Here is an 18,485-nt window from a genome sequence, read left to right as displayed (position 1 = left end):
AAAACAGGAAATCTCCATATTTGAGAGAATGAAGCATTTTTTGCATTAAAAACAACTCTAATGATGGACATACATTCATAACAGACACAATCGCATTCATCTTTTGTAGTTGTGTTTCTAAGTTAGTCAATATTATGAAGGCCTGAGGTGATGACGTGTCATTGCTGTGTTCCACTTGTTTCTGCTGCCCCCTTGTAGCCACAAAATCAAACGCAGGTTTAATGTAATAAGCTTTACCTACACTCTTCCTACTACGACAAGACGAAATGTCTGCTTGGAAATATTGATAATAATTGATTTGGGAGCAACAGACTCTATAGTCTTTCATTGGGATGATATTTATGGATTAAGTTAATGTTTTCAGACGACTGGGCTGACTTTGGACATGGAAAAAGAACAAGCTAATGCTCCAGCACACACTAGTAAAATCCAAAATATATACAGTACTATATAACTATATACAACTATATAAGTCCAGCTAGTTCACTGTCAGTGTAGCAGGGCAGAAATATGTCTTGTCCAAAGTCAACTCTACATTACGTGCAGTAAGTTGGTGATGACACTAGATGGCGCCTCAGACCACATGACTACCAATGACCATAACAAGTCATAACAGGTCCATTTCAATTTCCATAAAGACCGGGCAATCAGTCCTGTGTAGTTGCAATAAAAATCACAGATGTACGCTCATTGGATGCAATTTCTTTGAAATCTTTATTCAGGAAAAAACATATTAACATTATTTATAACTGTCCATTTGACAATTTTGTCATCAACATACATTAACATAAAAATGTGTGAATCAACATTAGTTTGGTCAGGACGGGGTGGACTGATATCGAAAACAACAAAAAAAAATGTTCCCTAGAATGAAAGCGTCTGCACATCAGCAAAATAATCTGTGAGGAAGGCTGAGTTTAAGTACCATCTCTCTGTATTTGACGATACAGATGATCTCAGTCCGTTTGGAGGATGTAAAAGAAAATCATACATGTGAAAAACATAGTTGGTATATACAGACACCATACAGGCCCTTGTATTTTTCTATTTTTTTCTTTTTAGAAAACAACATTAATGGAAACATTCCCCATTCTTCTTGGTTCCCAGTTTCAGTTGAGTACAAACTGATTCTTGGACGGCTTCATTTAAAATGCACATGTGAGTGTATGAACCAAACACTGGTAAACATGCTTCACTGTCCGAAGACTCAAATAAAGGTAGGAGAGCTCAGTCATCTATGGTTACTCATCCTGCGTGGGGCCCCGGGGCCCCTGAAGCCTTTGTACAGCTTGGTCTAAATGGTTAAGAAGGCAGCCAAGTCAGTCAGTCAATTTTAAAAACACCTATGGCTAAATTGGTTTCACATGCAGCATCTCTTTGCTTGATTGTTGAAATTATTTAGTTCATTTTTAAAACAGCTTTTTTTTTCGTTCTTTTTTTTTGCTTAATTTGAGTTGCGTTTAACTGCAAAGTAGCAGGCGACGTGACCCCGGACAAGAAGCACAATCCACAATCAGAGTAAGCTGCGAAAGGCCGGAGACGACGTTAACGGCTGAAACGCACCGCGTGGAGCCGATACGAGTGTGCGTGCTCGTATCAGCCTGACGTTTGCCTCCAGCTGCAGGACGGCAGATGTTTTACCTCACTCGAACGCCGGTCCGGCTCAGCTCACAGGCGTCTGGGTGCAGTTGGGTCGTGGAGGGGGGGGGGGGGGGGGGCCTGAATACATCCTTGCAGATCACACATTGCCATCAAAATTACCGCCGTAAAACATCATTCGACGCGAGGTTACAAAAAACAGAACGGGAGCAGCTGATTTGCATGAAACAAAAGTAAAAGCCCCAATTTTGTCCCAAACGGAGCCACTGTTTGAGAATTTCCTTTACACAAAACAGTGAGCAGGGGGGACGAGAAACGGCTTCGCTCCAGCAAGGAGGGAGAGGAAGGAGGAGAAAATGAAATAAAGACACACATGTAAACGTCTCTCTAATCCGAGGGGGAGGGGGGGTGGGGGGGTTTCTCCCCCTTCAGAAGATGAGCTGCTGAAATAAACACACCAATCCAGAGGTTCACCAGTCGAGAAACCCACAGCTTTTTTTTTTTTTTTTGCATTCTGTAATCCAGCATGTTTCCCTTTTTTAGCCATTTTTTAGGTCCTTTTCAGTTCTGGGAGGCTGGGAAGAGGAAGTGTGTCGTAGAGTAGAACTAGATGTGTGCGTATGTGTGTGTGTTTTGTGACCAAGTGGCCGTTAGGCACATTCCCGTGTGGACGTCTCTAAAACAGTGTACATTCTGGCGCAGCTGTGTGTTCGGGCGTAAACTCGTTGGCAATCCACCGCTGTGACCCCCCCCCCGACCCCACCCGACCCCTTCGTCAATGCATCTCAGAGTTGAGTTTGTCCTGGAAGATGTACAGGTTGTTGGTGGCGGCGATGGCGATGATGTTCTCGGTGGGGTGCCAGGCCGTGTGGAGGATCTTCTTGGTGAAGTCCAGGCTGTCCACGCTGATGTCGTCCTTGCGGCGCTTCCCCCCGGCGGCGCAGACCCGCCGCGGCTTCAGGACCGCTCGGGGTTTGCTGCTCTCCCGCGAGGCCTCCAGGGTCACGTCCCGCTTGGTGTTGCGGTCGAACATGCGGAAGAAGTTGTTGTAGGCCCCGGTCATGATTACGCTGAGGAAGAGGAGGAGACGACGGATCAGTTCACTACGATTTCCTGAACCCGTCTCATCCGCTTACACTTATAAGTAAAAATGTACTGCATTAAAACGGGTGAATCGTGTACATCGAGTGTAACTATACAGTAGAATTAAGTATTTGGGTAAATCCATTTATTACATCATACCACTTGAAGTTTCAAAAACTTCAAACATACGTTTTTTCCAAAACAATATCCTGCTTAAGATGGATAATTCAGATAAAAAATCCTGTCAGCGGTTAGAACTACTTTTGAACCAATTAAAGAATTGATATTACTCACAGCAACTGCACATTTATGGGTAAATAGAAAGAATACAACTTTTCCACAATTAGAATCTACACTGACGCTAAAACTTGTACTAACTCATCCTACACTCCAAAAATAAACGAGAGCTCAAGTTGTCATCTTGGTACATTTGGTATAAGAACAACAAAAGACACGTTCGGGTACTGTACCTGTCGGAGCCGTTCCACGCACACTCAAACTTGTCGAAGATGCAGTCGTTTTCATAAAGTGAACACAACTTGCTGCGGAGGTAATCGTGAACCTGGAGGAGAACACACACATCCAAACCTGTGTAAACTATACAGGTAATAGAGTGGATAGAAGACGCACACATACACACACACACACAGCTCAGCACACGCAAAACACAATGTGGGCAAGTTGTAACACAAACCTCCCCGAAGGCGACTGTAATGAGACACAACAGCAGCTCGGAGCAATATGAGGGCCAGGATACATTTGAATCTAAACTCCTTTTCCACATCAGTAAAACCCATTAGCATCCAGGGCGTGATGGCACAGACACACACGTAGACTAACAACAGCGCTGTGATGCAAGAGGTTGAAATCTACACCTTCCTCCTGCAGTTCCGCACTGAGCCCCCCGTTTTCGCATTCTGCATAAAGCCAGCAGTCGCCCTGCAGTCAATAAATAGTCGAGCTGAGGTCGGCTCATGGTTGTAAATCAAATCAGGTGACGTTTTAGTTTCCTCCTGTGGGTCTTTCTGCTAAGGGAGAAATGACACAGTGTCAGAAGATAAATATGTGTCTGCACTGTCCCTGCGTTAGAGCACATTGCCTCTTCTCTCATGGATTTGGGATTATTATTCAAGCTTCCAGAGCGAATAAGGCAAAATTTACCAAAATAAGAGCGGCTTAGCTGAAATATCCCTTTACTCCTCTCAGTTTACTCCCTTCAACCTCTTTCTCATCCTCTCATTTGCACTCGCCTCCCCTCTTTCTTCTCCCCTCCTCTCAGCAGCCTCCCTCCTAAATCCTCACCCCTCTCCTCTCCTCCCTCCCTCCCTCCCTCTCCGTGCTGCATTGCAGTTCTAGGTGTCGGGCACTGTGTGAGGTATCCCTTCTTCCCGTTTCACTATATGAGTGGAGACTATAAATAGCTCCAGTGCGTCTCGGCTGCCACAGAGGCCCTCACACACACACACACACACACACACACACACACACACACACACACACACACACAATGCTAAACTGCCAATCAAAAAAGGAGTTGAGCTTCTACTGCTCATGGATCCATACAGAAGATGGGGCGGCCTGTTGTAACACAGGTGATATGTGGGATGAGTCAATGAGAAGGATAACATGCAAAGAAAAATAAAGTTTTGTCTTTGTGCACGTCTCCTTCCCCTTCATCAGTTATTCAGATGTTCAGCATGACAGTGAGTCAGCTGGCTGAAGATTTAATGCAAACCACCCAACGTGCAGCAGGTGGAGTACGGACACCGATGTTTTACAATAGAGCCTATTGGCTCTGACTGAATGTTATCAGCCAACAAAGCAAGAACATAAGATTGGAGTCACTCGACAGATGAGTGGATTAAAGAAAAGTGATTTTTTGCGCTTCCTCGCCTACTGATCAGCTTAACCTCCCCGGAGGAGATCTCATCCCAGCAGCTGGGAGACAACGTCCATCCTCACTCTCCCTCACGTCACGCACCTGGTACGTCTCCAGGGGCTTGCTCTCCATGTTGAGGTCCCAGACCTTGGCAGTCAGGTAGTCTCTGGTGAGCAGGTAGCGACCGCTGTGGCTGAACTTGACATCCGACACGGAGGAGATGATCTCAGAGAAGAAGGAGCGGGCGCTGGGGTCCTCGGGCTCCTCGAACACTGCAGAGGAACATGAGAGGATGACGGGAGATTGCGGCATTCTTCTGAATGCCTCTATGTGCGTAGACATCAGCACGTCTCACAATCGCATTTATATGTAACTAACAATGAGGGAAGCCCTTGACGCTTTGTAGGATCCACTGAAGACAGTCGGTGACGTTCACGTGACTCCAGCAGCAGCTTTTATGATTCACTGTGTCATATTAATATATGAAATTACAAATTGAATACACAGTGTTTAGTGTCAAATCACTAGACTTCCCCGCTCTAAACCACTGACCAAATAAAGCTAACTGATAATTATAACCCAATGTGATGGATTAAGGACCGTGAGCGAGTCTCTGCCAGTTGATTTTCGTGAGCTAAATGAAAAGATCCCCAAGTAATTCATATTTGCCTTAATTTGAATGCAGCAAATGATCCTCAGTTGTGAGTCATTTCACTCAGATCCAAAGTAAATAGCAGAAACGCGACGTGTTGCCGCAGCTGGACTCACGTTTGGAGTGTTTGTCGCACAGCGCCGCCTCCCTCATGTCACAGAGGCGCAGGGTCCCTTTGCTGCTGCTGTACACAAACAGGTTACAGTGATGGGGGTGAAACTCGGCCGCCGTGATCACCTCCGTCAGATCCTCCATGTTGGCTGGTTTGATGTCCACGATGTCTGAGAGGCAGAGACGGTCGCTGAGGGAAACGTCAGGGACAGTTTTTGCTCCCAAGGCTGAGCACTTGGTTTTAACCTGACGAGGCGCGCAGCATGAATTCATTCATTCATGACTTCTGTTCAATAACTGCCTCCATGAGAAATTAGATTGTGTTTGAAGCTCATAAACTACACACAAAAGCAAAAATATTAGTGTATGTAAATGTGTACTTAAACCATAACAATGTGAATAATTTACAGAGGAAATAAAGCAAACCAATTTAAATGTATCTTGGGGGGATTGTTAGGAGAAAAGTAATTTCATATTCAGACAAACTGTAATATCATAAATCCTGTCTGGGTCACGGTTGTGCTCGTGCTGTGTCCTATTGAGCTGGATTAGAACCCAGAAAGAGGCTGAAATATTTATGCACCCTTTGAATTATTCATTAAGCTCCAAGAGTTATATCCCCCCCCCCCTCCCCCAACACCGTGCGTCTTTGTGCATTTCTTTATACCACAAAGTGGGATTTGCAAGGTGGGAGTTTGTTGTGCGAGTGCGTCGGCAGGAATTGACTATTGAGCACGTGTGAGCTTCTGTCTGTTAGCGTGTGCACTCATTATCCGCGGCCTCGTGCTTAAATAAATCCATCCCTGCTTTTATACAAGTGTGTGCACGAGGGATGTGGTCCTCTCCTCCTCCTCCTCCTCCTCCTCTCGGGACGCAAAGGATACTGAAGCTGCGATCGGTGATGTCCAGATGCCAGAGGTTGATCCTCAGGTCGTCGGCCGACATGTAGGTCTCGTAGTCGGAGTTGACGGAGATGGAGTTGACGTGGTAGGTGTGGGCGTTGGCGAACACTCGCCGCGGGCTCACCTCCACCATCAGGTCCATCGGCATCAACACCGGCACCTGAGAGGAAGGAGGAGGAGGCAGAGAGCGGGTTTAACGTCCCCTGTCACTGATTAGGAGAAGACAGATGGCGAAGGTACAGACAGGTTAGATTCAATTTAAATAATTCTATTCCATCGTGAATTAATAATTAATGAATTACTTTCTTTGGCATCAGTATTCCATTATTCCTAACTCTTGATGGCAGAAACAAGAGCAAGTTCATTGCGTGCGCTCATTTGGCTATTCATAACTTGGGATTTGCATTGATTTGCATTGAAACACATTTTTTCTTAAACCTGTGTCCTTATTTGCATACGGGGCGATGAAGACACCATCATACACACTCTACGTGCAAAAACACACATGCACCCTCGACGTACACATTACTAGAATAGAACTACGGATGTTTCTGTACTGTGGAAAAAGGAGTGTTTCCCCACCCTGAGTGCTGCTCTCACGCTTGCATCAGTGTGCCAGTGACCCATTTCTGCACATGCAAACACATCTGTACCCACTGACCCAGTTATGTTTCACAATCAGCGTTCACGGATGTTTTAGTGCCTGAAGGAGACGGGCAGACGGACAGTTACATGTTACCTGTAGGGAGGTGACGGTGGACATGTCCTTGATGCGGCCCCCCTCATCCTTCAGGTTGTAGCCCTCGGGACGCTTGTCTCTCTCCCCCACCTTCCACAACTTAATGGTTTTATCTGGGAATCACAAAGGGGCTATTAAGCAATCCGATAAGATTCGAGTTGTTATGATATGCTGTGTTGAGAAGCTATCTACAGATCTTACATTAGATGTGATTAAACAAATCAGAGAAGGCTAATTATGGAATTCGCATCTCGAATTGGTACGTTCGCTAAATAGAGCTGTTTTAAGTGCTTGGTGCAAAGAGCCAAATCATTTTAAGCAGTTGAGCCCAAAATAAATGACTTAAAAGAAGAGATAATCCAGCGTACTCCAGTCCGTCAGCTCTGGAAGACAGAGCCGACTCTGAAAGCTTTTGTTTTCTCAACACTGACAGACACAGAAGGTCTCTGCATTACACTGAAAAGATCTCAAGCTTTCCAGACGCATTACCTCAACTGCTGAGGCAGGTCCTCTATTTTCCATACCCGCAATCATAAATAACACAGTACTTAAATAAATCAATAATAAGAGCCTCAGGGAAAATCTATAGATATTCCAATATGGAAGCTTGGATGTGCGCTGATGGTAGGAACTCTCATCCAAGGCAGACGAACCCTTGATGCTGAGTGCAAAGTGGAAATAAGACGGTTACGGTTAAAGTCGCTCACCGTTGGTGGAGAGGAGGAAGTGCGCGGCGTTCTGCTGAGGCAGCCAGCGGATCTTGTTGATCTTCTCCTCGATCTCCAGACTCTTAAGGTAGTCGAACTCGGGCTCGTGGCTCTGGAAGGTGCTGTAGACATTGTACTCGCCCTGTGAGAACGGCTCCCCTTTGCTCTGCGGACGAGCGCAGGGAAAACGATCAGCATCTCCTCACGTGCACAATCGCAGTAAAGTGTAGTCAACTTGATCCGGCACAAGGTGTTTATCATTCGATCCCGACTGCAGCCGGAGGGGAGCAGAGTGTGTTCATGGCTGCTTGAATGAAAAAGGGTGACATTTGTGTGTATGAATGTGCGCGGCTATACCTCGGGTTCCCTCTGAAAGATGACCACTCGGCCCCCCTTGTCCCCCGTGGCCAGGAGCTCTCCGGTGTGGTTGAACTCGACGGTGGAGATGATATCGGCTGGGGGGGGCAACAGGCAGAGAGGCAAAGATGAGAGAAAGAATCGTCTACATAATCTGTGCACAATCAACGCATTAACAGGTGAATGGATTTCAATGTGCAGATCAGTGTTTAGAATAAAACCAGTAACACAAATGATTCTGCAAAAGTTTCAGAGAATTCAGATTACACAGAACAAACCAAAATGTGCCCATCAAAACCAAAGAGACACACAGCTGTTTCGGCCCAGGTGTCGTCTGTGTTCCAGGGCGACACGTTCACAATGACCCACTCTGTGGCACCCAAGTTCATCTCGAGTGTGTGTGTGTGTAAGAATAACAATGCACTCCACTCACAGTGCAACCCACAGTGCAATGAAAACATCATTGCTCAGCCCATTCATTTGGATGCTTGCAGCAATGTCCCCCTCACACTGACACTGACACGAGGAGCACACTGAGCACTGGATGCTTTCATAGGACCCTCCTGCATCACACAACACAGAGGCTAATGAAGAGCTTGCCAGTGGGATTTCTGAATCTGGTTCAGCGTTAGATGTAATCTCCTCCCCGCCCTCCGGCCCCTTTAATCCTCCTTTCACTCTCCCTTTGTACAGCAAAGATTTGAGTTTTATTTAGACATGTCTGTTTGCAGACAGAGCTGGTCTGGAGGGAGAAAACAAATTGGTGGGGAAATCTCTTTCAAAGTAATTATGAGCTGAGGTTTAAGGAAAGAGGAGTTCTTTGGTAGTGCGTCAACGCTTTAAATCCAGGTTGATAAAATAAAACAAAACACGTGAATGATTAATTTAGGCCGATTGCTGACCCACGATCAACCACAGTCACAATAAGAATGAATCCCTGTGTTGTCGTCCTCATGACAGCCGTCATGTACAGTAGTGAACAGATTATTTCTAACTGACCAAACACTTCAATCCACCTGAAATTATTTTCTAAAGGAATACTTCCTGGCTTCCTTGAGTTATCAGCAGGAGGGGGGGGGGCGATAATCAGCAGACCCTCTGCAAAGTCACTGCACCCGGGACAATGAATAGTTATAGATGTAGTAGTTGGTACATAAATAATAATACATTATGAATAATATTGAATTAATAAGGTTAAAGCGTTTATGCATATATTGGTGACCGGTGTAACATAAAACCAGGAAAAACATTTTTTTAGAATGAATACTTCTGATATTTTGAAGACTTGAAGACAACCTGCAGGCTTATCAACAAGCTGCATAACTGGCGTCCTGCCGTGGCCTCCAAAGCCGCGTGACCTTTGCCGTGTAGCAAAAGCTTAAATCTGCTACTGCGCCACAAAATAATCAAATAATTCAAAAATTTCTGAATATATATATGTATATACATATATTTTTAGATGTTGTATTCCACTAAGCCTTCGACAAAGGACTCCACTGTGCTCTGTTTTGATGTACCTTGACTGGAATAAACGAAACGAGCGGGTCGAATGTGTATTTATTGAGCGTCAACGTGAATCCGAGCTGTGGCCTCGTCAGATTGCCGGTGGCCTTGAGAGAGAGCGACAGAGACAGACTGTATGAGCTCTGCTCTGTTCCCCACACGCCTCGTGTGTTACTGGTTTCCATCACATCTCTGCCAGTCATTGCACCGCTCCTTGATCTCACCGCAGGGCCTTCTTCATTCTTCAGTTTCAATTTCCTTTCCTCTATTTCAGCCTCTCCAGCACCCACGCGCTCTTTTGTCATCCCTCATCTCTTGTTCCCCAGTTTCTGTCTTTTGCCCCCCATTTGTTTCCTGGTTGTCTCTCTCTCTCTCTCTCATCCCTCTCATCCCTCCCTCTCATCCCTCCCCCACAGCACTCTGCCACCCGGCTGTACGTTGCGTCTTTGGAGTGGTGGCGCTGCTGCTGCTGCTGCTGCTGGAAGAATGGATGGAAAGGGAGGTGGAGAGATGAGGCGCTGGGGGGGGGGGAGACGGTTATGGGAGGCTTTTGGTGAGCATGGGGTTGCCATGGTAACAGGCTGAGCCAACCGGTAGCACGGGTGCTCGTAGCAGTTAGCCGTGTACGGCACGCTGGTGAAGGAGGGAAGTGGGATTCATCGATCCGATCCTGTAGAAAGATTACGGCCCTGCTGGTCCGTCCACTAACCAACGTTTGCTAAATAAATACCAGGGGGAAGGTTCCAGATAGAGGAAAAGCAGATCATTTTTGGGGCGATGACCCCTACTCATGCAACGGATTTCACTAACACACACACAGCAGGCAGCTTTCAACGCACACACACACACACATTAACAGACAACTGTGTCTCCACACTGCGCAGAGAAAAGCAAAGCAAAGCAAAACCCACAGGAGAGACGCACACCTTTGTCTCTCATCCTCTGTCAGTCGCCTCTCTGCGTTTCTCTGTGTCACTCTGAAGCACACACACACACACAAACGCACACGCTCACACACTCCACACCCATCTGTCTCTGATGCTCTTCATTAGAAGAAGTACCACACACAGAAGAATAAACCTCTGAGAGCGAAGAAGCAAGAAGTGCTGTGGCTCTGTGTGTGTGTTTGTGTGTCTGTTTGGCTGTCGAGCTGTTAGTCGATGTGCGTGGATGTGTGTGCTACAGTATAGCAAGCTAGCAGGGTCCGTCTCCCACAAACGGTCCATTAGCATCAGCAGGCCTGTCTGACTCATCCTCGCACTGCGGGATCTGGGGAACACGCTGTGACTGCAAGTGCATGAGCACAAAACAACACACAAACATGAATGAACACAATGACACAAAACAGCGTTGAAGAATGTGCACCAAACACAGTGCACAGAGAGGTGTTTAGGACATTTATGGGGTAAAGATGCAAATCTGTTTGGGGAACACGCTGAACAAATAACTGACAGATAACTGATTTGTTATGTGTAATATTCTCAATCCATTTGCTGCTTTCCTTTTTCTTAAGTGGTAGTAGACCGAACAATACAGCGTTTGGGCGGTTTAGCTGACAAAACAAGCAGCCTGAATGCAAAATCTGGACATTTGGGGAACAGTGAATAGCGTCTCTGGCTCGGGATGCAAAGATATTGATTAATCGATCAAGTTGCGTTTATTGATCATTTAAGAATGTTTTTTTACAAATTAAGATGAGTGCTCATCTGCGGCCAAAACAACAGACAATGCGGAGAAGGGAGGAGGGATGGATGAGGGTGGTGGCGGAGGAAGGCTGGATGAGGGTGGTGGCGGAAGAGGGATGGATGAGGGTGGTGGCGGAGGAGGGATGGATGAGGGTGGGGGCGGAGGAGGGATGGATGAGGGTGGTGGCGGGGGAGGGATGGATGAGGGTGGTGGCGGAGGAGGGATGGATGAGGGTGGTGGCGGAGGAGGGATGGATGAGGGTGGGGGCGGATGAGGGCTGGATGAGGGTGGTGGCGGAGGAGGGATGGATGAGGGTGGTGGCGGAGGAGGGATGGATGAGGGTGGGGGCGGATGAGGGCTGGATGAGGGTGGTGGCGGAGGAGAGCTGGATGAGGGTGGTGGCGGAGGAGGGATGGATGAGGGTGGTGGCGGAGGAGGGATGGATGAGGGTGGTGGCGGAGGAGGTTCCTTCGTTTCCTTAAGTGTGCCACAGGGAACGAGAGGGGAGCAGACGTCCCACAGTCCCAATTATAGACATCTTAGGACGGTAAACACGGACCGTTTAAAGCAGGGCCAAAAACACACACGCCTTAAAAGGGACGACAGGCCACCCGCTCAGCAGGAGAAGAGTGTGCGCGCCGCATTTCCTGTGCACGTGTGCACAAGTGTGTACTCAGTTACGCAGAAGAGAAAATAAATGGGCCGGGGGGAGGAGAGGAGAGGATGGAGGGGGAGGTGGGGGAGGGACACGTTCAATCGGACCCGGTCCTGCAGTCTTATCTGAAGGAGAAATAAAACTGGGGCGTGTGTTTGTGTTTGTCGAGGTTCACGTATGTGTGTGTGTGTGTGTGTGTGTGTGTGGAGGAGTGATTTAAACTCACAGCAGGGGAGCTGCCGTTTCCCCAAACACACTCGGGCACAATGGAGCAGAGCCGGTGTGAGTCTAATGGTTATAGACACAAACAATTAGAATCACAAACCGAGAAGCAGCCTGTGTGAAATACACCTGTAATCCTGCACGAACACTCAAAGCTGCGTTCTTCTTAAAGCAAAATCAATTTGTTCTCTCAGCAGATTCGTCAGACTGTAACATAAAAATAGATGATGAGCTGAGCTGGTTTTCGCCCAATATAATCCAGACGACAATGAACACCGAGATTATGTGTCGACAACTCCTAAATACCGAAACGTAATCCCGTGTTCAGAAATCTCATGCCGTTTATTTATACCGCTTTGCTTGTCTTTCCGTTCGGATGTGATCAAAGCTGAAAGCGTAACGATCAGAATTATAAAGCAACCTTTTTAAAATGAAAAATGCTAAAATTCACTGCAAACTAAATACATTCGTCGGCTTGTAGAACGAAACAAAAATTTTTCCCTCCTTTCAGACACTTCACAGAAAACATAATTCATCTTAAATTGATTGTCGATGAAGTGATAGTGAAAGCATCGTGTGTGACTGAGTGTGTTTCTCTGCACAGCACACGTAGTGCATTTGTGTTCAAAGGATTAGAAGAGTCTGCCTGGGCGTGTTTGCGTGCACATACGTGAGCGTCTGCGTGCGTCTTGTCAGACAGGTGCTTTGAAGAGGTGTGTGGTCGAACTATTTAAAGAAATCAAAGCGCAACACTCACATCCACACACACACACACACACATCCACACACACACACACACAAAAGCCGACTGAGACGAAAATAAGGAAGATGGCACAAAAATAGAGACACGCGGAAAGGACGAGGGAGCCAGACGGAGAAGAAGCGATGTTGAAGATATTTCAAGCTCTCAAACTCACGTGAGAATTCACCTGACTTAAACTACACACACACACACACACACACACACACACACACACTCCGTCACTTTCAGCCCCCCCCACCGCCCCTAGTTACAGTCGCACAAGTGTGTCGACAAGAGGATAGAGCACACACCTTCAGTGTAAGAGGAAAACGGCTCGGGCTCCAGAGAAAGGGTAGTGATGTCGGAGCACAGGACCTGGATGGGGCTCAACATCCTGGGGGAGGGCTCCAGGGTGGAGAAGGGTGGACGGGATGGGCGGAGCTCTTCAGGCTATAGCCAGGAGCAGCCCTGCAAGAGGAGCAAGGATGGAGGGAAGGGAAGGAGGGCAACAGGGAGGAGCAGAGGTTAAGGGGGGAAGGAACCGGGGAGGGTGGGGGGGACGGAGTTACTGCATCACCACATGTGGCCATGAGAGCTCACCAGAGAATAGAAATACTGATGGTGTATTTGTGCCATAGAACATGATGTATTCACATGTGGGGTTCGGCAGGAACATGCAGCACGGACGGAGACGGACAGCTTCGGCGTTTTTAGTGGCCGTCGCTTCCAGAAGGAGGTTTGGCAGGCGAGCGTAACAGGAAGCGTAACAGGAAGCGTTGGCGGCGCTCACATTTCCCCAGAGGCGGTTGACAATTCGAAAAGAGCAGTGACGGCTGGTGAGAGCTCACTCACTTACGTAAGGGTGCGATGACAAATAATTACGTTTAATATTGATTAACCTGTCGGACGAAATGTCAAACATAATGACAGCGAATGTTTCCAAAGCCCAAAGCAATTTATAAACTGTCATGTTTGCCTGAGCAACAATTGAAACGCGCAACAAAGTTAATAATAATTATCATTATTAATAATATGTTTGATATTATATCAATCATGACTTGAAAATAAATATTGAGATTAAGTTTTTGTTTCAACCTCAAGAGTTATAATTTATATATATATACACACACACACAATAGTTAGGGGGGTTAGTGTGCTTGCATTATTTATGACACGAAGACAGTCATAAATAATTAATTTACAAACTGACAAATGGTTTATACATCAGAATGTTGATGCAATCGCTAATTATTTGTATTATTTCCTCATCCACCCTTGAACGTGATGCTGCTGCAGTCGGAGGTGAGGGTGTAGCGAAGGGAGATACAGCGGAGGGCAAAAGAAGTTATAGGAAGAGATGGAGGGGAGAAGGAAGGCAGAGAGGGAGGAAGGGAGGGAGGGAGGGAGGTTTAGGAAGAGCGAGGTTAAGCATCCCTCCCTTGTAGGAGTCACAGGGCAGGGGAATCCCCACGGGTTAAGATCCGCACGCGCACTGAATTGGATGCGCACACACGCACATAAACACACAAAACCCTGGCAGACGGACTCACATTTACAGACCCAGGCAAACAAAAACACAGACATGAACATGGATGCGACACGGACGGAAAATAACGAAAGATGAAAAGACACACAGCAGCTGATCAAGTGCATCCAAGTGTTAAATCACATGCACCCCACTTTGTCTCTCTTCTTTCACACGCACACACACTCAGACACACACAGAGGCAGGTTGTGTTTGGGCAGCCTTCGGAGCACTGTTGGATAATTGTTTGGCAGACGCGCCACTTCAGCACCGGGCAATGCTGCGAGTTGCATTAGAGGGCCGATGGGGAAGGGGAGGGAGGCAGTGGGGGATGGAAATGGGGTGGAGGACGGGGGATGGGGTGAACATTGAGGAGGTGGAGGGGGGTTGGAGTAGGTGGGTAATGATGGAAAATACTCCTTTTTGGTCATTATTGGAGAACCGTCGTGAGATCGACTTTAACTGCACAATTTGTGCTTGTTCATTTGCAACTATCTATTTTCAGGCCGTCCGTGTGTTGCACGCTCCTGTCGGACCGATCGTGTTCACTGGGGTGATCACCTCGCTGTGAGCTCATCAGCAATTCACCCTGAATAATGTCTGTGTCTGCCTGAGATGTGTGGAATAATTAATACCGCCATTATTGGTGGGCGGAGGCGACCTGTCAATCATACTGGCCGAGCATGAAAATTGCCATGTACATCATCATGGACTGTGGCTATGGCAACAATTTACGCTCGGTGACGGACGTTAGGGCTGATTTTCTGCCACTAACCCATCAAAGTCCTTTCTCTGAAATGGACAAAGACATGTTTCTCTCATGTCTCGCGCAGGTCGTCCTCTCTTTTCAGCAATACAATCAGTTGTGCACACACACACACACACACACACACACACACACACACACAGGCATCGACACAATCAACAGGCGGCACTACAGGTCTCCCTTGACGACAGTATCCGAGGGAGGCATATTATATTACAGCACAGACGCGTAATTCCCTTCCTGCAGTGTTACGAGGATCCCAAATGGACTCGCAACACGTTCGTGACCCCCCCCCCCCCCAGACGATAATCCGCTGCTCTGGTCTAGGAGACGTGAGCCGGCACACGGCGAAGCTCCAGTCCAGGTGAGATTAGTGGTGTAATTGAGATTAGCGGGAGCTAATAATCCATGTGCATTATGAAACCAGAACAAGTGGTTCATGTGCACAGCTTGTGCTCTGCCGGACTTTGAAAACATTCCCCCGGGCTGAGAGGCCACACTCTATTTATTAAATGGGACAGCGTGCATGTGTGGTTGTGAAAGGTGACCGGTTTGTGCAACGAGTCCAAATCACTGTTTTTTATTTCAGGAAATGTCTGCTGTTACAGAAGAAAGAACTATTCTCCCACACAAACAGAGACGTACACACACACACACACACAGGCCGGATCAATTATTCCCTGCGGTTTGACTGAATAGCTGTTACACAAGGTAAGAAAGTGGTTACAAAAGCATAAGCAAACAAGACCCCCAGAAGGGAAGGAGGAAGGGAACACTTGCCACAAAGTGTTTTGCTTCCTACCTCTTGTTGATCCGTCTACAACTCTCATCAGCACGGAGCTCACAGACGATTAGGAAGCCGTCCTGAGCTTGTTTTTGTCACACACACACACACACACACGTTCCCAAAGTCCAATGCGTGGAAACACACTCACATGGCGGCCGACTCAACAAACAATGTGTGACCTTTAGTCCCACGCGGCTTCCTCTGCCGGCCTCTTACCTTCAGTCACATAGTTGTGGTCGGGGAGGAAGCCGCGGTGGTCGAGCGTCGGGGCGGCGTCAGTGTCTTCGCCCATCAGCGGGGCCGGGGGAAGCGCCCGTCTCGGTGGGGCAGCGTGGTGGTGGTGGTGGGTGCAGAGAAGTGGCGGACGGGGTGGTGGTGAGGATGCCGGCCAGCACAGCGCCCATACTGTGGCCCGCAGACGCCTCCTCAGCACAAGGGCGCAGAGCCGAGCATCCTACCCGCAGATGAGGAGGCAGTCTGGGACGGTCCCGCAGGAGGAGTCCGCACAGCCGCTCCTGAGGGGGCCCGGGGCGCAGACCTGCGGGGGGGGGGCGGAGGATTGTTGGAAAACAGTTCAAAATCCCCTCAGGAGTGAGCTTGATTTGTCGCTGGCAGGAGAACACATCACTTGTGAGACGGAGAGAAATCCAGGGCCCAGCCCGCCTCCCCCTCCTCCCCCTCCCCTCTTTCTCCCCCCCACGTGTGCCGCTCTGCAGCTGCTGGGTCCAGGTGTGGCCTGACCGACGCCACTCTTGCAAACACACGCCACGGACACACTTCTGAGGTCTCTCTGATGGGAAACGGGAAAAGTCCCTACTTGTTAATGCTCCGGGAGAAGAGAGTAGATGAAGAGGAGGAGGAGGAGAGTGGGGGGAGGGGAGAGAGGGACGAGCAAAGCCCCTGGTCGGTGTATCTGCAGTGCTGCTGTTGCTGCTTCTGCGGTGAACTCACACACGGATACACACAGACACACACACACACACACACACACACAGAGCAGGACACACACTCACTCACCTATGTGATCGGCGGCTCGTGAGTCAGGTACTCCTCGGCGGATCCTCCACGAACAACGTCTCCCTCCTCCTCCTCAGCGGGTGACTGTCTCTGTGCTTTCTCAGCTGTTATGAGGAGGAAAATCCTGCCGGCCTTGCGTTCTGCTGCAGTCTGCGCTCTGGCGTATGTGTGAAAGGCGGACCGAGAGGTAGAGAAAGGGGGAGGGAGAGAGGGAGAGAGAGAGAGAGAGAGGATCTGTCCTGCTGCGCTGGTGGTACGTGTGTGATGCATCAGAGCAGGCCCCGCCCACTACTCGGCCCCAGCCTATCCTCACTGAGCTGAGATCTGCATGACCACTGACTGCAGGTGAGAGAAGGATGAGTTGATCAATCTTATTTTATCCTTAGATTTTTTTCTGTCTGGCACTGTTCTGACATTGTGTTGATTGGATTTCTATGTTGCGTTTTATTGTGTTGTTGACAGTTAGATATAAAAAGTAACAGAGGGAGGGAGTGGGTGGACGAGCAGAACTGGCAGTGTCTCATTGGATGGTGAGTAATGTGGGGGGGAGAAAGGGTGAGGGAGAGAGGATGAAATTAGGACCGTTTCACTTGACTGAGTGGTGAATATGAGCCGCGGTACAGTGACCACTAGGGGATTTACCTGAAGACATAATTCAATTAGCGCGCTCACACACACACACACACACATACACACACACACACACACACACACACCTTTTCTGTCAAATTTGCTTTTGACATTTAACCTTTTTTTTGTGCTAATTTCTCTTGTTTATGGATTTACTACTAAAAATAAGGCGTATTATCAGCTGAATAAAGCCACTGCTACTTTTTTCACCAGTTGGCACGTGGCAATGAACAGCACAACATAAGGAGAATACATACAAACAAGATTAAATAATATCAGGATAAATAGTTGATAAACCGTATTGCCTCGCTCGAGGAGGGGTCAGAAATAGCGTCAGACTGCAGGAGCAATACTTAAATTCACACACCAACACACACACACAGCTTCGGTCAGCGTGGCGGCAGCGTGACATGCTGCCAGTGACAGTTGGTGCCATCGCTGGTGCTGGCTGTCTGCCACCAGGCTTTAAACACCCCCCCCCCCACCCTCCTCCCTTCCCCCACAGCAGGGAACAAGCAGAGCAGTTTATCTGACTTGCACCAAGACTGCCAGTATCGCCCTCCCCCAACTTTGGGCAATGCTCCACTGGCATATCTGCCCTTCTAACTGCCCCCTGCCAGCCTAACATCCACCACAAAGCTTTCCTTAAGCCCACCCACTGTTTGCCACATATAGCTACTGTCCTATCTGCAAGGCTCTACCTATTCAGTCCAACCATATGCCAGCAAAATCCCCCCCTGGTTAAATCTATAAACCCAAGGTTTGGAGTTTAGCTTTTTCTGAAGGTCCCATCAGTGGGAGAATTGACCAATTTACCAAACCCTAAGCAGAGAGGCGAGAGATGAGGTTTATTTATTTTTGATGTGCTTCCACGTTGGTATCCTTAAATGGATGGAAGTTGTAAAGACACGTTTAGATATTGC

At 47.9% G+C, this 18,485-nt stretch overlaps 1 protein-coding gene across 3 annotated transcripts; it reads right to left on the bottom strand.

Annotated features, from left to right (window-relative positions):
* Positions 1-695: 695 nt before the first annotated feature.
* Positions 696-17,195, bottom strand: LOC120817983 (serine/threonine-protein phosphatase 2A 55 kDa regulatory subunit B gamma isoform). Of its 3 annotated transcripts, XM_078101194.1 has the most exons (11): positions 16,933-17,163; positions 16,132-16,453; positions 13,149-13,305; positions 8,030-8,127; positions 7,673-7,838; positions 6,966-7,078; positions 6,209-6,386; positions 5,330-5,494; positions 4,664-4,833; positions 3,153-3,244; positions 696-2,669 (listed from the first exon to the last, which is right to left on the bottom strand). In XM_078101194.1, the coding sequence occupies exons 3-11, from the start codon at positions 13,228-13,230 to the stop codon at positions 2,375-2,377; spliced, it is 1,359 nt and encodes a 452-aa protein (XP_077957320.1). In that variant the 5' UTR covers positions 13,231-13,305; positions 16,132-16,453; positions 16,933-17,163; the 3' UTR covers positions 696-2,374. The 3 variants fall into 3 exon arrangements, with proteins under 3 accessions (XP_077957320.1, XP_040030625.2, XP_077957321.1); XM_040174691.2 differs by lacking the exon at positions 13,149-13,305 and having other exon boundaries at positions 16,933-17,195; XM_078101195.1 differs by lacking the exons at positions 16,132-16,453; positions 16,933-17,163 and adding an exon at positions 15,931-16,061.
* Positions 17,196-18,485: the final 1,290 nt, after the last annotated feature.

Source organism: Gasterosteus aculeatus, chromosome 4 (genome assembly GCF_964276395.1).
Source record: "Gasterosteus aculeatus chromosome 4, fGasAcu3.hap1.1, whole genome shotgun sequence".
In the NCBI taxonomy this organism is placed as follows: Eukaryota; Metazoa; Chordata; class Actinopteri; order Perciformes; family Gasterosteidae; genus Gasterosteus; species Gasterosteus aculeatus.
The sequence above is the reverse complement of the archived record's forward strand: the minus strand, read 5'-3'. Positions and strand labels throughout refer to the sequence as shown.